Source organism: Amphiprion ocellaris, chromosome 3, assembly GCF_022539595.1.
Source record: "Amphiprion ocellaris isolate individual 3 ecotype Okinawa chromosome 3, ASM2253959v1, whole genome shotgun sequence".
Classification (NCBI taxonomy): domain Eukaryota; kingdom Metazoa; phylum Chordata; class Actinopteri; family Pomacentridae; genus Amphiprion; species Amphiprion ocellaris.
Window position 1 is genome coordinate 20,426,740 of NC_072768.1, and position 27,337 is coordinate 20,454,076.

General features: G+C 40.2%; 1 protein-coding gene across 1 annotated transcript; it reads right to left on the reverse strand.

Moving 5' to 3' along the window:
• On the reverse strand, positions 1-26,898 carry snx33 (sorting nexin 33). Its single transcript, XM_023297265.3, has 2 exons — positions 24,593-26,898; positions 1-4,380 (listed from the first exon to the last, which is right to left on the reverse strand). Exons 1-2 carry the CDS (start codon positions 26,019-26,021, stop codon positions 4,127-4,129), a joined length of 1,683 nt encoding a protein of 560 aa, XP_023153033.1. The 5' UTR covers positions 26,022-26,898; the 3' UTR covers positions 1-4,126.
• Positions 26,899-27,337: the final 439 nt, after the last annotated feature.

Here is a 27,337-nt window from a genome sequence, read left to right on the forward strand (position 1 = left end):
TCACTATCGGTACTTTTTATTAAGATTTATGCGTCCCCTTCCCTTAAATCAAGTGACAAATCACTTACTGAAAATCACCATCTGTTATTTCAGAGACAGAAGCTTAAGCACAGAGCTCCTGCAACTCACTAAGCCACACATCCATGTTAAGAAACAGTCACCTGTGTGAAATGCCTGGCATTTAACTTGTCATGCAGCTTTGGAACATGAGAGGAAAGTGTCATAACAAAATCAATCCAATCTGCTAATGGTTTTTCTCTCTTCCTTTTGCACCTTGCATGTCTTTCTTTAGCCAAAAATCTGTCTTAGCCTTTGGTGTCCATGATAGTTTCTTTGTGGAATGTTTTTTTTTCTCTTTTTGTAGTTTTTCCCCCCAAATGCTCTCTTCATATTTCCCTCAGAGCAGAAGAGATTCAATTACAGAACCAGAGAGCACATTTATTTTCACAACCAAATCAAGTAGAGCAGCAGAAAATCGCAGATGTCTTTGGTCTTAAGAAAAAAAAAAAGCAAATGAGTGCAGGTGCCGACAGAAAAAAAATGTAGGCATGAAAAGCAAAGGTTGGTTCAAAATTGAAAAAAAAAACAAAAAACAGCATTGCATTTAGACAGCAAAGAGTTAAAGGCTGCAGATGTGGACTGAAACAGTACCAGTAAATGAGACGCCACTCAGATCTGAGTCACACAAACACACACACAGACCATTTGTTTACCGAGAAACCTGCACGCTGAGTCAGCATTTTTTGTTGTCGTTGTTACGGGAGACTCATAATAAAGTTAACAGACCAAAGATCACCACGTACATTTCATGAAAAATTATTACTACACTTTTCACCCAAACACACCGCCGAGAGATCAAACCCTCCACCATCCCAATGAAGAATCTGTGTATCACAACTGACGGTGGGAATTGTTTGAGGAGAAGCTTACAAAAACATTCCCTACACTTGTTGAGGTGATGCTTGTAACTGCAGTGAAGGCTCCACATAAACGTCTACGGGCGACACAACGCTAAAGATAGTCTCGTCTAAACCGCAAGTTGCCATGAAATTTTTCTCTTGTTAAACAGGATGAGTAATGTTACTTGAGCGGCTCCTCTCGCTCAGGCGGAGAGAAGTGGAACCTGAATTCTCATAGTCACTCAAATCCTATTAAGTGTGGAAAATTTTGCACTCTGAATGTGGAAATTTCTAAACAGCGGGCATAAAGTGGCACTTTGTAGTCGCAGCTGGAAAAACTATACGGTACATGGAATATTTTAAAGGAATAGCTTTATATTTTGAGAATGTTCGATGAAAACCAGTCGGGTATAGCCAGCTGGTTAATTTAGTCAGGTATGTTATAAACTAGAAGAACCTCAACACATCAAGAATCCTGAATAGAAATCTATGACAGAATTCCATAAAGCCAGATATGGCAGTTCTGTGACACATGCCTCACCCTGACCCTAAAACAGCCAATCATCTCCTGTACAACAGCTGATCCATGCAGCTAATCATGTTGTTACACTGACACCTGCTTAGTAGAAGTAAAGCTGAAGGGGGGGAAAACACTGTTTAAACCTTATTGTGGTGTAAGGTCACAAAACTTTTAAAAATCAAATATGACTGGTGACACTATACATGCAGTTTTTATGTCGCAGTGACCTCTCTCTGCATTCATTTAGACAGGGACCTGGTCTTGTTAGCCCAAAATAACAGCCCAGAGGTGGAACCAAGATGTCTGCCAGGTGGAGAGACTCACTCTAGAAGGACTTTGGTTTAGCTTAGCATAAAAACTGGAAACACAGGGAAACAGCTAGCCTGGCTCTGTCTAAAGAAAGCAAAATACGAGGATGCAGATGTTGTTACAGCAGTTTCAGGCCTTAAGGTTTTAAGTTCTTGTTGTAGGCATTCTCTGACCGACTCTATCTTGGGGAAGCAAGTGCGTGACTGTCCACTATGGGTCAAGTGACGTAAATTATTTCCATGCAAACCCCTTCTAATATTGTCTTTCACACAGTCTGTACAGTGACTATGCTACAAGGCCAGTAGTTGGAAGTTCAGCAGTAGCGTACATGCAGTGAATATCTACACATGATCCACTGTTCATGTATGGAATGACGTCCTCCTAGTGGACTACCATGGACAAGGAAAGTAGTATAATAGCAACAACTAGGAATCATAATAACAAGAAGTCTGCGTCCACAGGTGTCTACAGCTGTCTGTGTGAGCATCCGCAATGGAGCATATCAAGGTTTTAGACTTCACTCCAAATGATACAGTGCACACGGTTGAATAGTGTCACTTGCTCCAGGTTAATTTCAGATTCGACGGCGGAGGTGGCCATCTTGAATTCTGCTGAAAGAGCCACTTTGTAGTCCTCTAGCAGGATGGATTACGCAGTCATGCTAACGTTGCTAGCAGCTGCCTCATCCCTTAGCATGGTGCCTTTCTTAGGCCGCTTTATCGATTGAGATCTCTGAAATATGTTTTAAGACAAAGTTGTAAAAAGTGTGAAAGTGAATTGTGAAGTTTTATAGATTTACAATGAGTAAAGCGTTGGACTATTTCTTGACCAGATGCAGAGACAAAACACCTCATACTAGTTGATACACTGTTTTTTTTGCAGATTTAAGAAAATTACATTTTAAACTGATAAGTATTTCATAAGCAGATAGTTGAAATTTGTCAGCAGTAGCCAGCCAGGTAAGTTCTACCGTGTTTCCACTTAGCTAAGCTAAACTAAGCAAATAATCTGTTAGCTGTACCTTCATATGCACACATAGTCAGACATGAGCATGCTGCTCAACAAACTCATGGCAAGAAAGCAAATGTGTCTTATGCTGTTGTGGCTGTAGTATCGGGACAATCTGAATTCTGTGTATTTTTGTGCTTTAGATGTTTCAAAATGCTTGATCCAGAATACATTAGACACAAAGTGGGGTAATACAGAAGGAAGAATTTGGTCTTGTGTCATCTACATGATTAAGGTTAATGTTCTGTCTCACAACTACATGATCTGCTTCAACTCTCTGAACATTTTTCACGTAAAACATAAAGACAAACCTGCTGCTACATATAAAGACACGTTTGTGTTTTTCCACCACGGAAAAGGAAATTGATCTGCACAGCGCTTGACTCATTACACTCGTTCACCCACACAACATAAACACTCCCACTGACTATGACCAAATAGTATATAAAAATGTGTGCAAACTTGTCTCAAGTCAGCTCATTCCAACAATTCACCTTATAAAAACACAAGCCACGCTACAGACAAATGGTCCACTTAAAACTATTCCATCAGAATGCTGCAGTGCCTTAAAGGCACGTACTGCATTTTTTTTTTTAAGTAAGAAAATGAACTCAATAAACTGAAGTACACATCATTTGTAAGACTTTGATGTGGTGCAAAGTTAAGACAGGCATTTGTGACTTGTAACAACTAACATGAAGTTCAAAGAAGTGAACACCTGAGTTAGATGAGCACTCGACAAGACGATGGTACAATCCCACTTTAGTGTACAGTGCACCTGTTTGGCCAGAATGGTCTGATTAGGAAATGAACTGACTATAATAAAAGCCTAAAAGACTGAAAAACACCTGGAATGTTTATTACAGGTTGTTAAATAAACCAGAATATGTGTTGTTCTCGAGGAACTTGGGTGTAACTGGAATCGATTCCTGGAGAAGCCAAAGTGCATGATGTTGGAGAGAAGGGGACATTTTCAAAACAGAACCCGTTTCATGGCTTAATATGTTACACTATAGAACCATCAACTATAGATCCACTATGAATTTGAAACCTATAATCTTACTTTAAAGTTACAAACACCTTAAATTATGTAAAACAAACAATATGCTGTGACATTGCTGATGTGATGTGTATTTTAGAAATAAAAGATACAGTAGGTTCTTAAAAAAAAGAAAGAAAACAAGAAAACAGACTTTGAATCTATCAAAGTGAAAGACTGACTGGCTTTAAACGTCTTTCCAGTAACTACCACTTAATTCGTCTAAAGTCTTTCAAACTGAACAAAGCGCCTTGATGAAAGAATCAAGACTTGAATATTCCATTTCTTCTTCTCTGTGGTTTTTTTTTTTTTTTTTTTTGGCATCTTGACCCAGAAAGCAGTTTGGTGTCTTTACATACAGTCGTACATGCGCAGGGTGCGCTCCAGTTGCTGGACAACACGCTGGTAAAAGGCTATCTGCTCCCTGAGGTAGGCCTGCATCATGTCTTTGAAGTCCACCTCCCGCCGCTGATGGAAGTGGCTCATTTCTGCTTGGAGGGCGAACCCCACAGTCCGGCAGCGTTTCCTAATGCCGTCGGCCTCGTCCTGGTCCATCTTCCCTTCATCACTCATCCGCTGGCTCTCCTTCACCTTGGCAAAGGCGCCTGAGTTGAGAGAAAAAAGCACACAAACATTTTGGTAAACTGTGTTATTGCACAAAAGGATGTATAGAAGCCAAACACAGCACCAGAAGTTGCAGAGCCAGTACATCCAAATGACAACAGCTTCTCATTTACCTCTGCGGTATGTGGTAATGGGGATTTGTTCTGGCTTCACTTGCTCTGTAACTGAGATATCAATCTGAGGTTTCTGCCTCCACCCAAATACAATGGAAAACACTGTTTATCACTCATAGACAGTAGTAGCAAGCAGAAGGCAGCAGGTTTTGCATGTGTTCTGTCGTGTTAAAAACACTACATTAAAAATCCAATTGCAACATGGTACTAAAACATTTTGCACTGCTTCCATTAGACACTCCACAGAGTACACCGTCCATCATTTTCACTGGAGCTACTTTCTAACAGAACATAGTTCTGGGGATTATCCAGAGGAACATTGAGTCTGGGTTGCTTTTTCTGATGGACTATTTTAAGAGGCCACATTGTGCAAAATCCAGTAACAATTACTTACATACAGTACATACATATGGCCCTGTGTGTTTATGGACCCACAAACTATGAAACGCAACCATTCGCTTGTTCCTTCATTCACAGAAAGCATGTCTAGGAATGAGCTGTTTAGGTTTACAGCCTGTTGTGATCTCACAATTAACCGTCCATGAGGTATTTTGAGCTGCTATTAAAATATATATTTTGGGGATATCTGAGACTTACATTAGCTTACTCTGAGGGGGATGAAATTGGACCTTTACATATGATTTCATTGTGGTACAGAACACATTTCCAGATGCCTCCACTGTATTTGTGTGAAGGTTTAACCTGAAAAGATAAACTGGGTAGATAAAACAATACTTGGTGCATTTTTAAATACCACTTTTTTTAAAATATAATTTTGGTAAGCGTACTCTTTAAAGTCAGATCTCCTCACTTTTCATTGTCACTAAAAAGTTGTAAAATGTTTGTGATGAAAAAAATCATAAAAGTTGTAGTAAAAGTTAAATACAGTGTAAAAAAAAAACTATCTTATTATTATTGCTCCTTGGGTGGGTCTGCATTACAGTATGACATGCACCATAAAAAAATGCTATTGTAAGATTGTGCTAATATTAATGGTGACCAACATTGTAACTTTCCCCCCAGAAATTAACTACCGTAAACGCTACACTTTATAGGCAGACTAGCAAACGCACCACACAATCACTTCTTGTTTCATTGCATACCAAACGTCTAGTTTCAGGATGACGAGGACCAGTTGGAACCACATCCACCCAGACTGCTATGATTTCACTTCCTGAGTGCTGAACATGGCAGCCCAGTGGCATGTGGCTGTGCTGCATTTCACATCAGATTAGTGAGTCTGTCTCAATCTCATATAACTTGATCTTGACACCAGGAAGCAGACACATTTTCTGAGCAGACAATCTAGCTATGTGGACTAGTTCGGACAAGCAAGGTGTTCCGTCTTTAATCCTCAGGCCAAAGTCTTATCCGTTAGCTGTATCTGTGAGGTCATGCTACACCGCACTTGGTATGGAATTCCTGGCAGAAGTGTGGGAAAGCATGAACAGCTTTTTCAGACTATTCCAGCAGAGGAGGCATGTGGACTTCAGTCTGTGGCGTTGACCTACATTCATGTATTCCGTTTTCCACATGAGAGGAGAATGTGCATCAAAAGATAGCATGTCTGTAGGACATACAGGAAAGGCCTTCCTGAATGCGTGTATGTGTGAGAAGAGAGGAATAATGCAAAAATTTCACAACAAAGACAGCTTGGCGCACTCCCCCTTGCAGCTAAGTGTATTCTCTAACTTGACGCCAACTAAATGCTACATGTTGGATACCAAAATGTGAGGCTGCTTTGATTTCCTTCTATTCTAAAAACCAATTCCTCTCAACATTTTTGGCTCAGCTGATGCAAAATCTCATCACAAAGCATCTCATGCTTGCAGCTAAATATGCTCTAACTTCACATAGAAAGAAGAAAAAGAACAAAACCTCAGAACACAAAATAAAACCTCCTTTGCAGTACAGGCTTTCTGTCTCTTTTCACTCCTGTTAGCAAATGCTAGATGAAACACGGCCAGTAGTCTGGAGAGTCACTAGATTTGTTTATCTTGCCTGACCAGACCAGCTACTGCACAGTTCACATGTGACAGATTCATGGGTGTGTGCTGGATATATATTAGTCCTCCACAGGGGTTAAAGAAGGGTGGTAACAGCGAGACAGGGCAGGGCAAAGGAATCAAAGGAAAGGAAAGGAAAGGAAAGGAAAGGAAAGGAAAGGAAAGGAAAGGAAAGGAAAGGAAAGGAAAGGAAAGGAAAAAAGAATGCAGGAAAGCTGAAAACACAACAAAACTAAGGCTTTCAAACAGGGTTTTGCACATTTCACGAGCTTACATTTAAGACGTTTTAAGACCTTTTTAATATGACTGAATGCAATTTAATATGTGTTTCACAAGCACCCCAGCAAAAGTATGAAAGTACAATAGAAAACCACTAGGGACCATACAGCCAAGAATTCTTTATTACTATATCACATTTTCCAGTACTTCCCAGCAGCCTAAAATAACTGGAAGGGCACTTGGAGAGGGCATCCTCAGCCAAAGTCAATGCCCTATCTGGCACTTTTAATGGAAGTGGTCTAGATCCACCTCAATTTTGAATGTGTTCTTCTTGTGCCTATGCTCCACCTCTCCACCAAGTTTTATTAAATTCACCTTCTTAGATTTTGCGTGATCTTTCTGACAAAGAGGCAAACAATAGGAGCTCAACCGATCAGTCAGCTGATATCACCAGCCGATACTGGCCAAACACAGATATACTATTGTCTATATTGTTTATGTTGTCCGTTATGAGATATACAATTTTTAAAAAAACAGAACAAAATACAGAAAAAGATGCTTGGGATGATTCAGAAATTGGGTCATGACATGGTTTTGAGCACAGCAGATGTAATTCCATTGTTTCCAATTCCCTGAGCACTGTCTGCAGCACATGTAGCAGAGTCTATATCACAGCTGAGTAGACGGTAGTGTGGAGTCAAGCAGTGTCTTCACAGTAAGTTGCTAACTACGTAGAGTGTGAAATATATTGCTAGACAGTTAATAAACAATGACCCCATGTGTTTAATTATGATATATAATATATCAATTCCAAATTTGCAAAATCCAGTATCCGTTGGGCTCTAACAGGCAGATAAACAAACAGCAATGATCACACCTCTGGCTCGGCCTCCGCAGAGCAATTATTCCTAATGATGTAATTGATTAAATCAATAGGATCTGGATCCAGAGAAGCAGGAGAAAGCAGATAGATAGATTAACCCATTTAAAACAAGTAATTCATTTAAGTCCAATTAAGTTTTTGCTCATTCCTGCAGCTAGCAGCAAAAGTACTTGCCACAGGACAATGGCGCTGACAAAAACCCCACAAAAAGGATTAAAGAGCCTCCTGCCCATATTATCCACTGTTGAAATGCCCACTTTTAACGCCTGAGTATGTTGGTGTGCAAACACATTTACAACCAACAGTGCTTTAAAAGCCTTTTTGAGATCTGCAGCTACACTGTCTAGTTTAGTATGGCCTGCAGTATGTGTGAGGAGAGAAAGAATGAGGACGGTTGAGATTAACTAGCACCAAACCCCTACGGGCGACTGAACTCAGACATCTGCTAAATTCTTCTTTCCCACTGCCTCCCTGGGCCCGAGGTCACTGCAGGGCAAATTCAGGAAGTGCACTCCTTCTCTAACTCGACATCTATCTTCTGTCAGTGGTCCCAAAATCTGATGATGGAAATCTCTCTTTAAGATGCTTGTGTTTGCTTACAGCATGTGGTGGTTGTGTGCTACTGATGTCTTAGTGTTGATGACATTTTCCCAGTTCCTTATGTCTGAGTTCCCGTTTACCAACGTCAGCGTTCTTTTTTCTCCAGAGACTGCAGATTCTTTTAAGATCCAGACATTAACACGCAGCAGTTTAAGCTCAAGTGAGTCTAATTTTAACTCATTCTCAGCTGGGAGAGCGGTTTCCAGTCACAGTTCATTAAGTCATACTTCTTGTTAAACCCTTAAGATGAGACATCATTGAAGCAGAGCCTCTTCAGCTGAGCTGGTTTGTATAAATCTGCTGACAACTGTAATGTAAATGCAGCTGATCAACATAACATATCATGGCTGATATGTGAGCTACTGGTCTCAACTGTTTGACAAGACACTATCCCATTATAAGCATATTTATGAGGCGATACACAGCATTAAACAGTTGCCTGGGAGGATAGTAATCTAAAAAAAGGCTCACTTTTTTCATCGTAAAAATCTAAATTGGTGCTTGAAGCATTAAAGCCCACGGAGCTGCTGTGGTCACTTTTTTCTCACAGAGTAATTAGTCTCTTTTTCTTCTGGCAGAAATAATTATGCTCCAAAACTGGGAAACGTTTATTTGCTTAGTAGAATGGCCGTCTCCCATTTTGTACCCTGGTCATGGAACAATCCTGAGAAAACACTACAGCTAAATGATTCTGTCTCCCAGAGAGTTTCACACGCTGATCTAAAAATGTGTAACAGAGGAGTGCAATTACTGTTCCTAAATTGGGTTTTGTCACATCAGATATCACGTCTGTAGTTGTCAGGATCGACTTTAGAATTGTTGTAAACTTTATAGTGATGTACCCTCTTGGTCAGATCTCCCTCGAAAAAGAGATTTTAATCTCAACAGACCTCCTGGTTAAATATAAATATTTGTGATGAACTAAAATGACCCCTAATCTAGATACACTTCCTCGGAAACTAAACTCTCCCTTCAGAAGATAAGTAGAATGCAATCATAACTTCTGAAAAAAATAGCTTCTCAATTCTCTTGAGATGTGTGTGTGTGCATGTGTGCGTGTGTGCGTGTGTGTGAGACAGCATAGCTACTAGTATGGAATGATTTCACTGCCGCAATGCAAACCACAAAACACACAACACCCGTATTTTTCCTTTAAGACTGGGAAATGGGCAAAATTTCTCCAAGCCGAAAGTAAAAGGAAAAAATATCTCGTAGGTGACGACATGGCATTTTCAAGTCCAATCTAATCTGCTACAGTTGGTGACTGAAACACTTTATACATTGCTAGAACACAGACTGAGCTCAAACAGCGGCAGTGTGAAAGCTTGAAATGTTCAAATACTGACAAGAAAACAGAGAGGAATATTCCATTTCGAATCTGCCTAATCAGAGTGACTCATCAGTGTCCTGTAAAATAAACTAATCTGGGAATTTGGTTCAGAGATTTCAAACACAGGAAGGACTAACGTGACTGAGTAAGATTAGTGGATGTTTTTCACACTGGACGGACTAGTAAACAGAAACATTTTTCAGCTGGAGACAAATGAGGCTTGTCGCCACAAAACACTGACCATTAGTAAAGGGCTGAGAATGTGTGTTTGTGTGTGTGTGTTTGTAGGGGCTGACGTCTGTGACAAGCACCACAGTGAACTGATGAGCTATTTGTTCCTTGTTGATCTCTCAAACATAAGTATGAAAACACTGGTAAATTGGTTTTGAATATGACATCATGTCGCAGAGATGATTGGTGAACTAGTTAGCAACCTAAAAGCAAACACACAGGCAAGTCTGCACCATACTTTCTGTGTAGCTTACTGTCCTATTTACCCCCGACATTCTGTTTTCAGGACTGTACATCCTGGATGTGATAAGGAGAACTGCATAACTGGCTGAGACTTGAATAAAAATTCCTTCCCTGCATAACTCATGAGCCAAAAAGGTTTCTAGCCCAGAATGATTAGTGAAGAGTTCATATTTTGTCACAAAATAAAACTATATTTTCTAGGTGCTGGGGAGAATTTACAAACATGAAACTGATTGTATTTGCATTGGATGGCATCCTAGCAACAGCTTTACAGCAATCTGCTATATAATGGTGGTATACAAGGAAAATGCTTTGTGGGCTGCAAATGAATTTTTTGTTATATTATCACAAGTGACCACTGGAAACAATTAGCAGCGGAGTGGCATCAGCGTAAAAAGTCTAGTAACTAGGGCTGGGACCTTAACATGTTTATTTCGATTACTTATTTACAGAAAACATAACGCACTAAAAAAAATACATTTAATTGCACCTTTCTCATTTCCCTAATTTCTGACACACTGGTAACACTGACGCACACTCCAGCCCAGTAGGTGGCGGTAATGCATCTACTGTCTGTTTGCCAATGGTGCCGCAACGCAGCCAGTATGCAATGCGGTACGTTTCACATAGACAATGAATGGGATGTGGGAAATTGACAGATCCTGTGGACACGACAGTCCTGGTAATGGCAAACAGTGTAGCCAGCCCACAAAAAAACACTTTTCAAGACATTGAAAGTGCTTGTGTTTCCAAAAAAAGTCTTAAAATTTTGAATATAATCGCTATAATTGCGCTTTGAATTTGCAGTACTCTGTGAATGCAGTCGACAGATGAAAAATGCACAGATAACTGTAAATGAAATCTAAACATTTTTCATGTTTAAGTTCACATATATGTCTATACATCGATTCAGTCAACCAAAATTTGTTTAAATTGAAAAACTTTGCTTATTGTGTCAAATATTGCTATTTGCCAAAAATGCGATTAATTAATTACAAAGCCTCTAATTTTTTTTAATTGCATCCCATAACTACTAGTAACACATTCAAGCATTTTATTTAGTATAGAGTGGAAGAGGGGAAGTGGAAGGTAACAAGCTTGCTAACAGTTAGTGAACTAGCAAAAAAGGCAGACTATGAGATCCTAATTCAACACATTTTTGTTACATTTGGTGAATATTTCCGTATGGTTGGCTCTGTATGTGTGCTGAAAAACAATCTGGTGTTCAGTCCATAGACCAATTATAAAAGATGAGCACAACCTGGGAATCTCTGAAAACTGAAAAAGTGAAAGTGAAAAGTGTCTTCTCAAAATTCAGCATAAAAGAGGCAGAGGACTTCTATTTTCAAACATCACCATAACATTACTTATAGACTCATTGACAAAATAAATGCACAAACTGGTGGATAAAAATTCACCAGAATGCAGGAAATGAAAGGTTTGACTCTGGAGCCCCAGAATTCGCATTCAATGTGTTTCTTTCGATGCTCAAAGAAAATTACACCCATGTAGGTAAATATCAGCGATCTTTCTAAAGGATCACAAATTCCAGCTTTAACTGCTCATTAGAAGGTCACATATTTGGCTCAACTGATTATAAGACAATAAGTTCACACAACTGGAGAAGGAACTTACAATTCATTACTCCGCCATGGAACGACGGCGTTATATGACGATCAGCGTACGTTTGTCTGTCTGTCTGTCTGTCTGTTAGCAATATTACTCAAAACCAGACTAACGGATTTGGATGAAATTTTCAGGGAAGATCAGAAATATCTCAAGGAACAAGTGATTACATTTTGGCCGTGATGTGGCTTATAGTCTGGATATACAAATTTGTTAAAGATTTCTGTATCATTGCAAGATAGCGGCACAGCATCACTGTAACTATGACTACAAGTGAACGCCACGTCAGCTGCCTGCTGACGATCACATGATTGCGATTCTACTACAAACTGACCGCTGTGGGCTTATTGGGACTTATACGTCGGAAATGATACAAGGAACAATTGATTAAATTGTGGGGGTGTTTCTGAGTCCCATCAATCCCCACCGCCCACTACATATTTAGGTCACGCGATTTGGTATCCGTACATAACGTACACATACATAACACACACCTGTGCTCAGTGAAAGGTCATTTTTTTTGTGGGTACATCTATGTATATATATATATATATATATATATATATATATATATATATATATATATATATATATATATATATATATATATAGTGAAGTGATTTCTGCCACAAATTCTTTCAAGGTTTCAGCCGTCGTAAATGATATGACTGAACAGCCTTGGCCGATACTGTGCTCTGTAAGCGCTTTTCTTGTTTTCTTAAGTGAAGTTACATGTAAAAATTGGTAACAATGCAGTTCTTTTACTCTTTTTCCAAAGCTAAGCATTAGCATTACTTCAAGTCCACTTTATCAGTCCCAGCAGTAAATTAACACACCATTTCTGTCACTCCCCAAGAGCCAGTGATGGTTCTGATTGTTTTTAAGTCAGTATTTTAGTTCAGCCTGTGCAAGTGTTGTACATACGTTTAACAGCTCAGCGGTCAATTTTCTTTTTTCTAGCACAACAGTAACATACTGTTGTAAAAAATGACTCAGTTTTGAGTTTATAGATCCCTCATTTTCAGAGGAACAACATGCTAATGTATTTTCAGGTTAAGGCTAACCATTGCTTCCAGCTCAGCACATATGTGTGTTACATAAGCAGGGTCAAAAATAGAGACCTTATGCCTTTTAGAGGAACATGGTTCCAGTCTGAAGCAGATTCTTTTATCAGCATATGGAATGTAGACTTGGAGTTTTCGGTCGACACATTTGTTTAGAAACTTGTGGAGAGCTTTGTGTTCATTGCTGCACTACAAATAAGCCGTCATTGTGGTGCTTGTCTTTGAGAGGGATCTGAATAAAACCTGCCTTTCTTTACCAACGACCAGCAAAGTGCTTCTTGTGTTTTGTAAGGTCACGAGAAACATAGCAGTTTTTCCAACAACACTGTGAATCACAGTTGAGTTGACAACAGCACTCTTGGTTGCCAGCTGCTAAAAGCTACAGATTCAGTCAGTGACTTGAACTTGACAAAAAAAAGGGAATTCGTTAATTGCGGTGTTTCAGTTTAAGTTCCCTGATTTCATTACAGTTTTTGGCAGTTTTTAATGCTGGTGTGACTAAGCCAGTGGTTGATGATGCCAAGTCAGATGAAGGTTGAGAGTTGCATGTAAATTTGATGGAGGAGGGAAGAGGAACAGAGAAAAGGAAAGAAAAAGACAGGAAAGGAACATCATGTGCAGAGGAGCTGAAAATGTACGGGAGAAGGAAGTTAGAGAAGAGAAGAGAAGAGAAGAGAAGAGAAGAGAAGAGAAGAGAAGAGAAGAGAAGAGAAGAGAAGAGAAGAGAAGAGAAGAGAAGAGAAGAGAAGAGAAGAGAAGAGAAGAGAAGAGAAGAGAAGAGAAACAGAGCTTCAAGAATGCATGACAGTGTCAAAAAAAACTCTGCAGTATCTGCCAGTGTTTAAAGTAGGCCTTAAAAGCCTCGAGGATAGACAAACATGAAAAAAACCCACTGCTGACTAAGCTAACAGTAATAGTGTTTACAGCAGCCAATCACAGACCCAGATAACACAGAACTGGAGTTTGTGTCCCAAGTTGGAATGTGCTAACAACTGATTTTATCTGCCACAAAAATTTATCTTCAAAGCTAATTTTCACTCTGCAAAGTGGCTACATGATACTGAAACAAATACCTAAATCCTCTGATAGGACAAAAAACCAGAACCATTGAAGGATGTGGCCTGCATGGGGAATTATTGTCAGCAGAAACATTTCATCCGCACTCAATATTACTTTGCGCACATCCACTTTTGTAACCATGACTGCAAAATTTACACTTACAGAAATATGACATGAAGCTTCCAAGAGCTCCAAAGCTCCAATTGAAACTCCTAACTGAAGCCATGCACAGAGATGTTCAACAGATGTTCTTCCTTTTAATGTGTACAGAGAATCTGATCTTAAACTATTATATACTTTACATTTACACAGATAGCGTTATAAATCCACACATGTGTCTAACATCTTTGCTATCATGATGTATTTGTTTATTGAGATGGATATGCTCAGCTATGCTCCTTGAAGGGATGTATAATTCATTACTGCTAATAACTCTTGTGTTTATCTCAGTGCTCCTCTGCAAAGGGATTTATTCCGTCTCTTTTCAGCTCAGGTTTCCTACATTTGTATGAAAAAGGGGTGTTGTCAGTGAAATCAAATGCTGGACTGCATTAAACTATTTGGGGTTTCCAGCTGCCATTTGGAACAAATGAATGGCTTTCTTTTGAGTTTGCTTTGCAAACTCAGCCAGCCTCACAAAGTTCAGACATTAAAAAACAGTTTAGTCATCACATATCAAGCAAAACAAATGACCAGTGTTAACATGAAGTGTGACACCACAGCTTCCTTTGTATAGTTTTTTTATGACTACTTTCAGATTTGTGAGACAAGTGTTGTGATGTCGTGTAATCCCTCCGGGCCTGAAGGGTTTCTGTTGAGTTTCTGAATGTGTCAATAAATTCATTTATAATAGTGTCAGCTTTTTTATTATGGAACGGATGTACGATTTCCTCTCTGTGTTTACCCTGTAGCCTCGAATACTGAGAAAACTGGCAACGGCTTTCGCGAGGCAACACGAATAAAAATGTGAAAGGTGGTCCTATGGTGAAAGATGTTTGGCCGATCAGAATTTTAGTCATCCTTGCCAGCACAATAAATTCCTCCCTGTGATGTGGACATCCGACGTAAACCTTTCTATTTTCCTGTCTGTGAAGATTGCTCGGTAATGCTCACACATCGTCCTGACACGAGAAAAGACCACAATGCTCCGCTAACAGTGCTCTCCTCCGAGGGATGCTGTCTCCATGCCAACCACAAGCATGATGCCACCGTTACCGTGACAGCAGCTACGGCTGGCAAACACCCAGAGACTTTTTGAGAGTTAAAGAGTCACATCTGTTATGGGGTGGAATAGATTAAGAGATGGATGTGAAGAATGATAGATCTCAACTAAACACTTGTATGTAACACAGAGAAGGAAAAAACTGCATTGATTTGGGGATTCTTCAGCCGTACTTTTGCTGCACTGGAGGTAGAAATATTATTAGCTTTATAGAGAGAGCCAAGACAACAATCAGTGAGCTAACTGGCGTAGATAATGCCAAAGAATGAGCTGATCAACCATGAGCAGATGCAGATGGCAATGACTTTTATTTTCCATGTATTCATGACAATGCAAGCAAACACAGAATTAAGCTAACAAGCGATCCATCCATTCATTTGTGCCGTTAGGGGTCACTGGGTGGCGAAGCCTACCTCAGCGTCCACTGAATGAGAGTCTATTGCCGTGCCCACACACACAGACACACAAACCCATCAACCCATCCTCTGCATATCACACACACACACACAGAGGAAGAAACCAGCGCAAGACAGAGAGAGGTCATACAAACTCCATACGAAAAGCTACTTGTTTGTTAGCTGAGCAGGTATGTCATACTTCAAAGGTCTGGTATCAGGTACCTCTTCAGCAAGTTAGTCAAAGCTTTCCACGTCTCCACACGTCTCTTCAGTTTTTAAGCTCAAAATACTGCAAAGACTGGACATTTCACTATGACTACATAACCCCCAGCTTTAGGGCTGTTTTAAATGGACAGTTTTGCTCTGAAAACCAATGGGCTGCTGCTGTTCCCGCCCCCTTCAGGAATAACATGCTCTATGCGTTTGATGGCTGGAGTTGTCAATCACAGTTTGAGCCGAATGGCTATTGGTTAGCTAGAATTTTTACAAGCTTGTAAAGCAGGGTGGGTAATTAGTTGTGGAGGGCCTGGGTATATCTAAACGGCTTTAATTCTACACGTCAAAGTTTACAATAACCAAAAAACACAACAGAAACAGATTTTCACCCTATGGAACCATTAAGGCTAAATATGGCACTATCATTTATTTAAATTGCATGATTTTTAGAAGCACTAGGTAGCAGCAGAAGAAGCTGAGAACACATCTTCCATGACATTATATTAAAAATTTGCTGTGGTTAAGTGTCCACATTGAAACTCTGATTATAGTACGATTTAGAACTGAAAAACAACTAATGGCAGCGGGAGAAAGTAAAACACCAACCAGTGTCATGCACTACAAAGCAAGTTCAACATACCCAGAATATCTTTTCATTATCTGGCTTCACTAAACCGAATAACCAGAGTCTGGCTAAGCGGTCACATGAAGCCGCCGAACAACTCAGTAAGTGAGCTCTGAGTTTCTGAATTGAGCTCAAGCACATTCACATAAAACAGCAGTGGTAGCACCAGATGACCAAACATGGACAGGTGCAGAGCCGCATTCTTCTCATAAGAACAACTAGAACTATAATTCCAAACCAATATGTGGAGTTTAAAAATATAATACAGGCTAAAGCAACACAGCTGCCGCGGCCAAAGTCAGAAAGGAAAGCTGGCAAAAAGCTTCCTAAGTTTATAGGCTTATCAATATCACTACCATATCATTAAAGCCAAGTAGATCTAACTATAATTACTATTGTGTATCACATTAGATTAATATGTGGCTTAGATGCAGCCTATTCTTGTGGCGTGTAAGACAGGTTGAGCCTCGTTCTTTCAGCTGCACCACTGGCAGAGTGAGCCCGTTTTGGGATCAAGTATAGAGCAAATTTTTAAAAAAAGAAAAAAAACTATCATTCACACCAGCTCCACAGTAGGTTAAGTATGCCGTATGAGTTGCCAAGCTTGTAGCACTGAAAACCCACAATTGCACCTGAAGTTACCTCACTAACCTTAAATCCTGCCTTATAGTACAGACCTCAGGGGTAGTATCCATGATCTGTGGCGTGTTAGATGTGGCGCATCTAATGTCATGTGATATAAAACAAAATAATCATGGTATCAAAATTTTTTTATCCTGTATTGACAATTACATGCCAACAGTAGTATTGCACCATTCATGCTTCAGTTAATCTAAACTACAAATTACTCTTGCTTGATTAGAAAATATTCACTGCATTGGGCCGTTTTCTGTTTGTCACAGCATAACAACTGCCTTTTTCTTTTTTTTATAGGTGAGCTATAGGGCTGGACCCAAATATCCAAATATCTGATCGTTACGGTGGGTTCCAAATACTCAGAGTATTCAAATATTCGGCTCATCCCTGTCTCTACACCCCTATCAGAAGATGCGAATATTTGGATATTCGTCATTAATTGGGGCGAATATCCGGAGCCCAGAAATTGCTATTCGGGCCAGCCCAAGTGAGCTAGTACCAGAGTCTTAATAGTGTGCTTACTGACACTTGATCAAACTGAGCAAGTTAACATTTGTGTCTGACTGATACAATTAGCATAAAAAAATAGACTCTTAACTCGGTTAAATATGAGCATGCACCGGTGAAGCATAACCAACACTCTTCTTCAAAATTAAAATCTGGAAGTACTGTTGGCCAACATGGCACTAAGATGTCACATTTCATTCCAACCTGTGGGGCTAAAAAATGAAACCAACACAAAAGTTGCAGTTCCTCAAATGGCCACTTGATGCTGGCTTCAAAACTGAGTCACCCCTTATAGACACCATGCTAAAATGTCTAACTTCACAGCAGGAATAAACATGTTTATATCCTAGTACTAAAGATAGTTTTGGTCTCTAAAGCTAATTTTGCCCATTCATGACAAATGTGCAGAACGTCGTTTATAGATAACTTACTCTTTTGATTTGTGTTATAGTTCAAAGTTGTGTATAGGTAAGGGTGTTACACATTTCAGTCCATGGCCCAGAGATGTTCTCATGGCCCACTTCAGCTCATACTCCACTTCTTTGCTTACTTTGGATTGGCTGGTAGTCAGGACTGCCAAGATGGCGATGGCCAGAGCCACCACAATGAGCTTCAAAAACAGCAGGAAAACTACGGGTGACGTCACAAAGAGTTCGTCCATCTTTAAATACAGTCAATAGTTGCAACCAGGTTCAATTTGGCCGTTGTAAATAAATGTGTCAATGCAGCAGACACAGCCTTAGAAACCATGAACATGCATCTGTAGAGAATCTTTGTGACACATAATGTTTTTGTTATTTCTGTGTCAGAGAGCTTTTTGACTCTACCGTAGCTGAGGCCACAGTTAGTGATCCTGTTGCACTGTGCACTCATCAAATGTTTTTGTCCACTTTCAGTTACATAAATGGGTGGGACAGAATATAAAATAATTGCATTGAACAGCTATAATGCTAGTACTAGAGAACTCCTCAATTACCTCATGCCTTTTTTGAGTCTAATGCAACTAAATGTGTGGTTCTTTGAGAGGAGGTGCTGGTAAAAAAAAATAAAAAGTAAAAAAGAAAAAGTTCTCAGACATCTGTAATCTCCTTCAGTGTGAAACAATGCTGCACTGGGCCAACACAGACAGGAATGCAGAAGCATGTGGATAGGCAGTGTGTGTAAAGACAAGGGCCCTGCCTTTGTCAAGATTTATGAGTAAGCTAACAGGAGAGAGAAAATGTTTGCTCTCCATAGTCACCACAGTCAGCGAAGGGTACAGTCGCCAACCAAATTACATAGAATCAGTGTTCAAAAGGTGCTGTGACTGGGCCACTGCACACTCCTCAAACCCAAGTCTGACTTCACAGATTATAGTTTGTGTACCTGCTGACAATGCTGTATTTTCCTGTGTATTGTAACCAGCGCATGCAATGTTAATTTGCAACATGTTGGCACACACATTTCCTAGGAACTGGAAAACAAAATATCTTTTCCTTGAAAATGATACAGCCAGCATGTGGTTTTGTAATGTGGTGCCATATGGACGACAACTAATCTCTTGTCCATATTATAAGTCTGGCTGGTGTGCTAGAGGCATCCCAGGGGAGTTGGTTCATTCTCAAACTGAATAATGCTCTGCTCTGGTGTGGATCACAGTAGGTTTTATCTAAATGTGCAACGGCTGAAAGACAGAAAAGACAAGCACTCTAATTTCTATACTTTAAAACAATCTAAATGTCAAAAAAATGTAGTCAAAAGAAGAATAGCTAAAGTCTGATTTGGTTTTACAGTTTCACAGTAAATGTTGCTTTACTTTCCCCAACATGTCATGCGCTGGAAATAGGTGATGCAGATCCACACTACACGCAGAGCGAAGCCTCGGATCTCATCTTACGCAACATGTGATCACATCGGATTGGACTGATACCCACACTGCGGGGCGGGTTGGTTTCACTCTATTGTGTTTCGTTTTGTAAGCTTCAAAAGGTGGTTTTTGTCTCAGATTAGTGCCATGACTGTTGCCAGGTACAAAATCTACAGAACACAATCTACTTCACTCTCACCGATACCAGATAGAGATGGAGTCGGTGCATCCTTACTTCTAGGGAACTCACATCTAATATACAAAACCTGATTAACACCAGACCGGCAGAGCTCAGTTCGTGATTATGTGCAATAATTCAAAGGAAGTGCAAACACTCAACAGGAGATAGCGCGGGCAATTTCAGAGATCAGGATTACCAAGAAACAGTTCTATCTGGCAGTGCTTAGATCCCCCTCAGAAGGCCTTTGATTCGATTACAATGCAATGTCATTAACCCTTGAAGATCAACGCTTTCAATTGTATTCCAGTGAGATCATTGTCTACATATGGTGGCAAAGCTTCAAAGTGCACTTTAAGAGTTGAATCCTTTGTACCTTACTTGTATACTGACTGAAACAAGGAAACTGTCCAACCAGAGAGTACCTGATCTGGATGTCAGTGGTTAAAAAAAAAAACAAAACAGGTGAGTAAGACCAGTGAAGAGAATAACAAAAGAGGGATTCATTATTCATTGCAGAAAGACTTGCAGATTGAGCAACAGCATGTATTAAAAGAGAAAATCTCTTGAGTAGAAGCCAACACATTGAGAAAATGAAGCTGAGAGACAAACAGAGCACACCCTAACGTTTTTCTGATACTACCCAAAACCTTCTCCTCCCTAGACCCATTGTATGACGGCAGCATGCGGTCATTGCCTACCAACCACATCTTAAAGCCAGTTAACATTCCTGTAGCTCACCGGGATCACAGATAGAAATCACTCCCATAGACCTCAGTGAAGTCAGGCAGGAAAGAAGCAATAAGGGGGTGAAGAGGAGGAGGAGGACCAGCGCACCGGAAATGGTTGACCTCAGTTCTATGTGTTCTGAGTGTTGCCACAGCTGTATCTGGTTCAGCAAAACACAAGTCACATCAAGGGGAGTTATGTGGACCGACAGGGAAGGCTCAGCAGAGGGAAAAGATCTCCTCCTGAACAAAAACACAATGCACTGCACAATGTCCTCATGTACAGCAATAGTTGTCTCTTGGTGCGGGCAATTTTTCAATATTCTTGGCGGTGCAGTGCCTGAGTTTTGGCAGAACATCATTCTTTTAATTTCTCAGTTTGAGGAATTCATTTTCATTTAACAAAAAAGCCAAACTTCTCAAATGTTAAATGAGAGCTAAAAGCAGCTTCCCCTACCTAAAATAGTCAGTCAGGCCACCAGGCATTCTGTGCCAACAGTCAGCTGCAAATGAAAAGTGAATGCCAAGAACTGCAGCTTATTATTCAAAGCATAGTCTTGGCAAGTGTGGAGATAAGAGTAAAATCAAGCTGCAAAGCAAAAGTACATGGAGACATATATATCCAAAAGTATTAGAGTTGTAGTACTCAGGTCATCTGGTCAGTTGATTGATCCATATGCTCTCACTGATCAGATAATTGCCTGTGGCCTTCCAGGACTGATCCATTATTTTTGATGGTGGAAGGAACAAGATACCTGTGCACACTGGCATTGTCACAACTTTATACCTGCCCAATCTATTGTTTTACTTGGAGTCGGCTCCAAACTTATTGACACTACGTCACAGAAGTCATGGGTGTGGCTGCATTCTATTGAAACAGGTGATCAAACAGTCAAGTGTAAATTTTGCAAACAGTAGTCTGTATATCACAATTCAACAACCAACATGGTTGTTGGTGGTTATTGTTATCATTTCAGCATAAAAAAAATCAGGTTCAAATGATTTAATATAAGAAATACTAGTTAAATGTTGATTTAAAATTCACTACAGTTAATATATCTAGCAGGCCAGAGTCTTCCCCTAGAGACCAATCGAATGGTTAAAGAGTTGGTACAATTTCAGGAGACCAAGACTGTCTTTAGTTGACTACAGCCCTATAAACGATGTTGAGAGCATTTACCACATGATAACAAACTTTATTAAGGCTGAGGTCAGATGTTCATTCTCTCCATGATTCTCAAACATACGATGATGCAAACAGTCACTATGTAATCTGGTTTATGGCATGTGTTTGTCTCTAAAGCACAAGTTGGGTTTTTTTACACGACAAGAGACCTGACAAACTTCTGTTAAAGATGACTGCAAAACAAGGTATTCTAATAATGGCTATATGTTCTCATCATAGAAAGGTAAAAAAAAAATAGAAGACAGTACAAATTAACACATACATCAGAGAGGAGTCATAAAGCCAGAAAACTGCTGAATAATGTTGGTTGCAAAGCGGTATAGCTAAACATTAGCCACCATAAGATGCCTGTTTAACTGTTCACAATAACAGCAGCTTTAAAGTGTTGCTTTAAAGAGTCTGTTCACCAAAAACAGTTTCATACTTATCCGTTCACAGTAGAAACGTTTTTTTTAAAATTTAATCTCCATCAACTTTGAGCTACTCACCTCAGTCTATTTATTATAATAGGGCTGAATGGAATTTTCCTCTGCGGTGTTGAAAGCATTTTAAAACCTCTGCATGTGACACCACCAGAGTTGAAAAAAATCTTCATTTTATTTTGGTGTTATCTGGGTGGACTGACCCTTTAATATAATTCAGACGGCAGGGATTTTCTAATTTATTCCTGGGTGGAGTGACTTAATGTAACTAGCTGAATTGTATCACCAGTGACCTCTGTGATAATGAGCGCCAGCTGTTTGAACAAGATAATAACATTTACAAGCAGCACTACTCCTTCCTCACTGGTAGCAGCCCTTTCCTTCCTCCTGAACTAACTCCGATCAGCTGATACGTTGGTAGAGAGCTGACACAGAATGTGGATGTACCAGTTCTCTCTGGCCTAAAAACAACAGGGTTAACCCGAGAGCCCAGTGCTTAATATTTCACTACAGGAGAATGAAAAAAAATGAACTCCAACAAAAACCAGTCATCCCAAATACAGTCAATTCAGGAGTGGTATTAAGAGGACAGTGGTGCGCTTTATGATTTCAGGTCAGTAAGTTACTCATTAAACACCTTTATGCTAATAGCAGGCAGCATCAGTTGTCAAAACTTGTGAAGTACTTTACACTTTCAGCAGAAGCAATGACAATATGTTTAGAATTAATATGAATTAATAAAATGGGTGGAAAGAGTTGTTGCCAATGCCAATAAAAATAATAACCAATAACCAATATTTGAAAACAGCTATGTTTGCAGTAAAAATAAAAATCTTGATGCCAAAATTTAATACGAACTTCCACACAAAACTCTGCTAAAATATTTTCATTTATTGATATTGATGTTAATTAGAAGAGAACTTTTCATCATTTATCCTTCAGTGTTTGTAGCCATTACTATTGACATATAACCAATCAGATAGTGCTGTTGGCAGGTCATCGCTCCAGACCATAGAGTGACTACAGACAGAAAGAGGAGGTGGCATCAGAGCCAAAGTGGCACCTTTTCATATTAATTCTATTGGGAATCGAATAAAAAACGTTGACTGGTAAAATTGTGAATATCAGATCAAAAAATTCATTTTTTCCCCAATGTTAAAATGATAATAAATAACATATATTTGCCATTACTGCTACAAAGGATAAAAAACCTGCTCCTATATACTGTATATTTACTCATTAAGGCTATACATGAAGAACACTTTGAGTAACGTATTACGCTACCCTTCCATATTACATTAATATAATATGATTATTGTTCTTTAATGCTGCTGCTATATTTGTTTTTTGGTAGGCGTGTGTATGCACAACTTGAGTCTCTGGCACAGTTACTTTGGGCATCAAGGACTGAAAAGTTTGGGATCCACTCAGGCCAATAATGTCGAGCATCACAGGCACGTATGTGTCTTGACAACACAACCACTAGATTTAGATGACAAGGATTCTAACATAACGTATCTATTTTACATGTGAATTCCCACTGATTCAATTTAAAACCCCAGGACTAGGCAAAATACCAGAAAGGCCAACATCTCAGTGGTTGAGGCAACCTGATAACATATCTCTTATTGAGACGGCTCAGTCCAAACAACACAACCAGCCAATGATGCTCAAGTGTCCTTGTTACATCATGGCTGCTGGTTGTAACATTATACTCCAACAAAACTCTGGCCTATTTGCATCCTCAAATTTTGAACAGAACAAAGGAGAATTTAAGCGGAACTTTCACAACAACGGACAAACCTGTTTGAAACCGAAGTGATCACTAGTTACATACATTGCAGGTCAGATACAAAGCTGGCTCATTTTCAGTCTATATTGACAGCCGGTGTATATTTTGCATCATGTCAGTCATATTAGTGCTTTTGAGCATAATGTGCTTAAGAAATATGGAATATTTCATTTGTGGTTTTCTATTAGAATATTCAACTGTACGTATCTATATCTTCAATTATTTTTTATAAGTATTTCAAAATAGAATAAAAGAATATCTGGGACTTCAACTTGGACCATCAGTTGCAGATAAAAGTTTAAATCGATCGACTAATTTGTAAATTGACAAATCATGTTAAGTGATGACAAACCCGTTTGCACAAGCTGTCAAAGCAAATCAATGTGACAGCACGTATGAGTGACCTGAAATACATCCCTGAGCGGCGCATAAAACATACTAACAGGATGATCTTGGGTTCAGATGGTCTATTGAGGATTGGTGTGTGTGATGAGGGGAGGGGGAGATGCTGGAGGCAAAACCTGACCTAATCTGTCATCCATGACAAAATAAACTGCACAGATTGAGCAACAAAACATGACTGCAGTCCCTCAGCTTACTGTGTTCCTACTAGCAGACACTCTGTATATTATTAACAAAGCTTTTGAAACGCTTTCTCACTGTAGCTGATGCAGGACTTCCTCATACTGAGTTTCACTTGCTTGCTATAAAATTATTTAGGTTAAACAATAATCTGCTGGAACCTAGAAGGTCCTTCTCTCTTCAACGAAGCCATTGGGTGTCATAAATTCTAACTGGTGTGACATAAAAAGCTCATTATGTGGCCAAGTGGCTGGAGAAGTTATTATTTTGTCACTTTGAATGAAGAGCTGTCTTTAGACGTTTAACTCAAATAAGCTAAAGGAATGAAAATCAGTTTGGGTTGTGCAGATACTTCCAACCATCTGTGCTGATTACAGATGCCGTTATCAGATTTTTACTTCAATTGTTGATTCTCTAACAGCATTCATAAAGAGGTCCGAAAAATCTCTTACACACTGAAACTGCTCATGGACAAGCTCACCTTTCTGTAGATGAATGATGTCGGGGAAGTTGGCGAGCAGGCCTTGGTAGAGCGACAACTTATCCAGCATATGGAAGAGGTCATACTTAGGTTGGTCTGCAAACATCTCTCCAATGTTCTCATAGGTGCGGCCTGTATGGGAGATGGCGTTGTTGAGGGTGTCTGACCTATGGGGAGGGTCCAGCATGAAAGCCTGGCTGATGGACTGGAAGGCGTTTCCCAGCCGCTGGAACTCCTTCCTGAATCCACCCAGGTGTTTACGCACCAGCTCCGAGGCAACGTGTGTCAGCTGCATCACGCTGTCGTCCATTTTCTTCGCAAAGGCCTTGAAGTTGTCGACCCGCTCCTCGACATCCTGAAGGTCCTGGTGCTCGTTGGGGATTTGGAGTGTCAGCATGAAATGTGCGCCCACCATCTCGTCCTTCTCTGCCCGTCTCTTGCCCAGTTTCCACTGCTTGTCGTCAGCACACATCAGAAAGTGCTCAAAGCCTTCGTACTGGGAGAGGACTGGGTGACTGGTCATGTGGTTCATCCACAGTATCAGTCGCCTCTTGCGCTTCTCGATGAAGTCTTCCTCAAAGCGCCCCGTGGCCTGCTTCTCAGGCAGGTGGGGAACAGAGATCACAGTGAACTTGTGCAGTAAACGGTTGTACAGCCAGTCAAAGTGTTTGTAGCGTCTGTATACGGGACGCCCCGTGTGGCTCGGCGTGACCCGGTATGAAATGTAGGTCTTGATGCCCTTGAACTTTGTCTGTTTGGTGGGGTCTTCAATGGAGCAGGAGAACGGCTGTGGGTTGTCCTTCCACCAGGGCCCCTGGGGACCCATCTCAATGGTGTACGACTCAGCTATCTTTGCCATCATGGGGACGTCACCGAGCACAAACGCCTCCACCCCTGAGCGGACAAAGCTGGAAAATCGGTTCAAGTTCCTGCCCACCATGCTGCCCTTCCTGGAGCTGGAAATGCTGTCCTGTCCAGATGGAGGCTTAGCCCGATAGTGCACATTGGGGTTGTTGGACAGCGGGCTCTGATTGGCATGTCCATTGGCTCCGGGACTCCTAGCATGATCAGAATCATCCACCACTGTGGATCTGTCATCCCAGTCATCCCAGTCATCGTCATCATCGTCATAGTAACTCGGCTGCAAATGAAGAGGAGTGTTTGGGGTGGACGGGAAGTAGGAGGAGTCGTTTCCTAAAGAGCCTGCCGGGCTGATGGAGCAATCGGTCACGTTAGAGTTTGAGCGAGTGCGGATAATTTCCACATAAGATGCAGGGAAGAGACCCCTCTCCCCTCGACTGTTCTCTCCCTGGAACCAGCCATCCACTGAGTTCTCATCAAAGATCACCAGAACCTCGTTCTCCTGGATGCTGATCTCCTCTTTGTTTTCACTTAGAAAAGTGTAGATGGCTTTGGCTTTCACTGACATCTTGATACTCCAGTGGGTCCTAAAGCAGAAAACTCTACATGCACATAGTGCCTAGATTAAACTGATGCTACTGTCTCGGTGCATGCTGTATTGGAAACATTTGACACTAGCTCACTGTAATATTTAAACTCATCTCAAATGACATGGCAGCTGTTGGATCAGGTGTGCAGCAGCACAGGACGACCTGTGTAAACTAAATGATCTGACTCTTACAGTTACATAAAACAATGACTTCTATCCGCAAAGAAAATGTCTGTTCTCAGCCCATTGAGGCTGCTGATCTATTATTGTGTTCTACTTCAGGTCTAGCAGTAACTTCAGGCTATAAAAGCTCTATGAAAAGAGAAATCCCTCATAGCAGGAGGACTCTCTACCTCATTTCGCATCACAAACACAACAGGTTCAAAACCAAAAACTCTTTTCACCAAAGATCTCCTCCAAAAGCACCGACGGCAGTTGTAATCCTTTGAAACTGGACTGAAACCTCGCGTCTTCCACTTACTGAACACTTGCTTCTCATTACGGAGCCTAAAAATGATCCGTGATGAAACTATTCCCAAGACAAAGTGGTCCGGCGAGAAGAAAAACAGAGAGATGAGTAATGGTATCCCTGTGCATTTTGAGCCTGCACCGCATTCCCTCAGACTGAAACTTGCTGCGTTTTCCTTGTAAACAGGTTCCTGCGCATCTTCGGTCGATCCTTCTCGTTTCACAAACAGCAGAACAAACAACCAAAACAATCCTGAGCTCCGGGTATCAACACGCTCCGCGGTCTCTGTTGGCTCCTGGAGTTTATTCCTGTGCGCGCTGCAACAAAGTAACTCTTTCCATGACGTGAGGCTCGGACAATTGAAGGCAAGTTCGCCTTTTTTTTCATCAGATCCTTTATGTTCTTTGAAAGAGGAGAAACAGGCTCAACATCGCCCCCAGCAGGGGGAACACAGCAGAACAGACAGCTTTATGTAATCGCTTCACATGGTGACAAATAACGATAATTAAGTACGTGGAATGATATGATTATTGTACCAACAATAATAATAGTCGTGATAATAATGATAATATCTGTAATGATAACAATGGTAAAATTAATCACAATAGTAGTATAACACTAGTAAAAATGACAACAATAATAGTAGTATTAGTTAAAAAAAAAATCTAATTGTCACAGTATTTTTTTTTACCAACAAATAGAATTATAGTAGTGATAATACTAGTTTATTTATAAAACATCTTTCTAAAAATAATTTTAAGGTGCTGCACAAGGCAGAGACTAAAATACAGAGGAAAAACCAAGCAGAAAAAAACTAAAAATATCT

What these genes read in the sequence shown, in the direction of transcription:
- snx33 (XM_023297265.3), bottom strand. Translation starts at nt 26,021, where the DNA reads ATGTCAGTGAAAGCCAAAGCCATCTACACTTTTCTAAGTGAAAACAAA. An exon ending in CATCATTCATCTACAGAAAG is followed by an intron (nt 4,381 to 24,592) that starts GTGAGCTTGTCC and finishes CTCTCAACTCAG; the next exon opens with GCGCCTTTGCCAAGGTGAAG.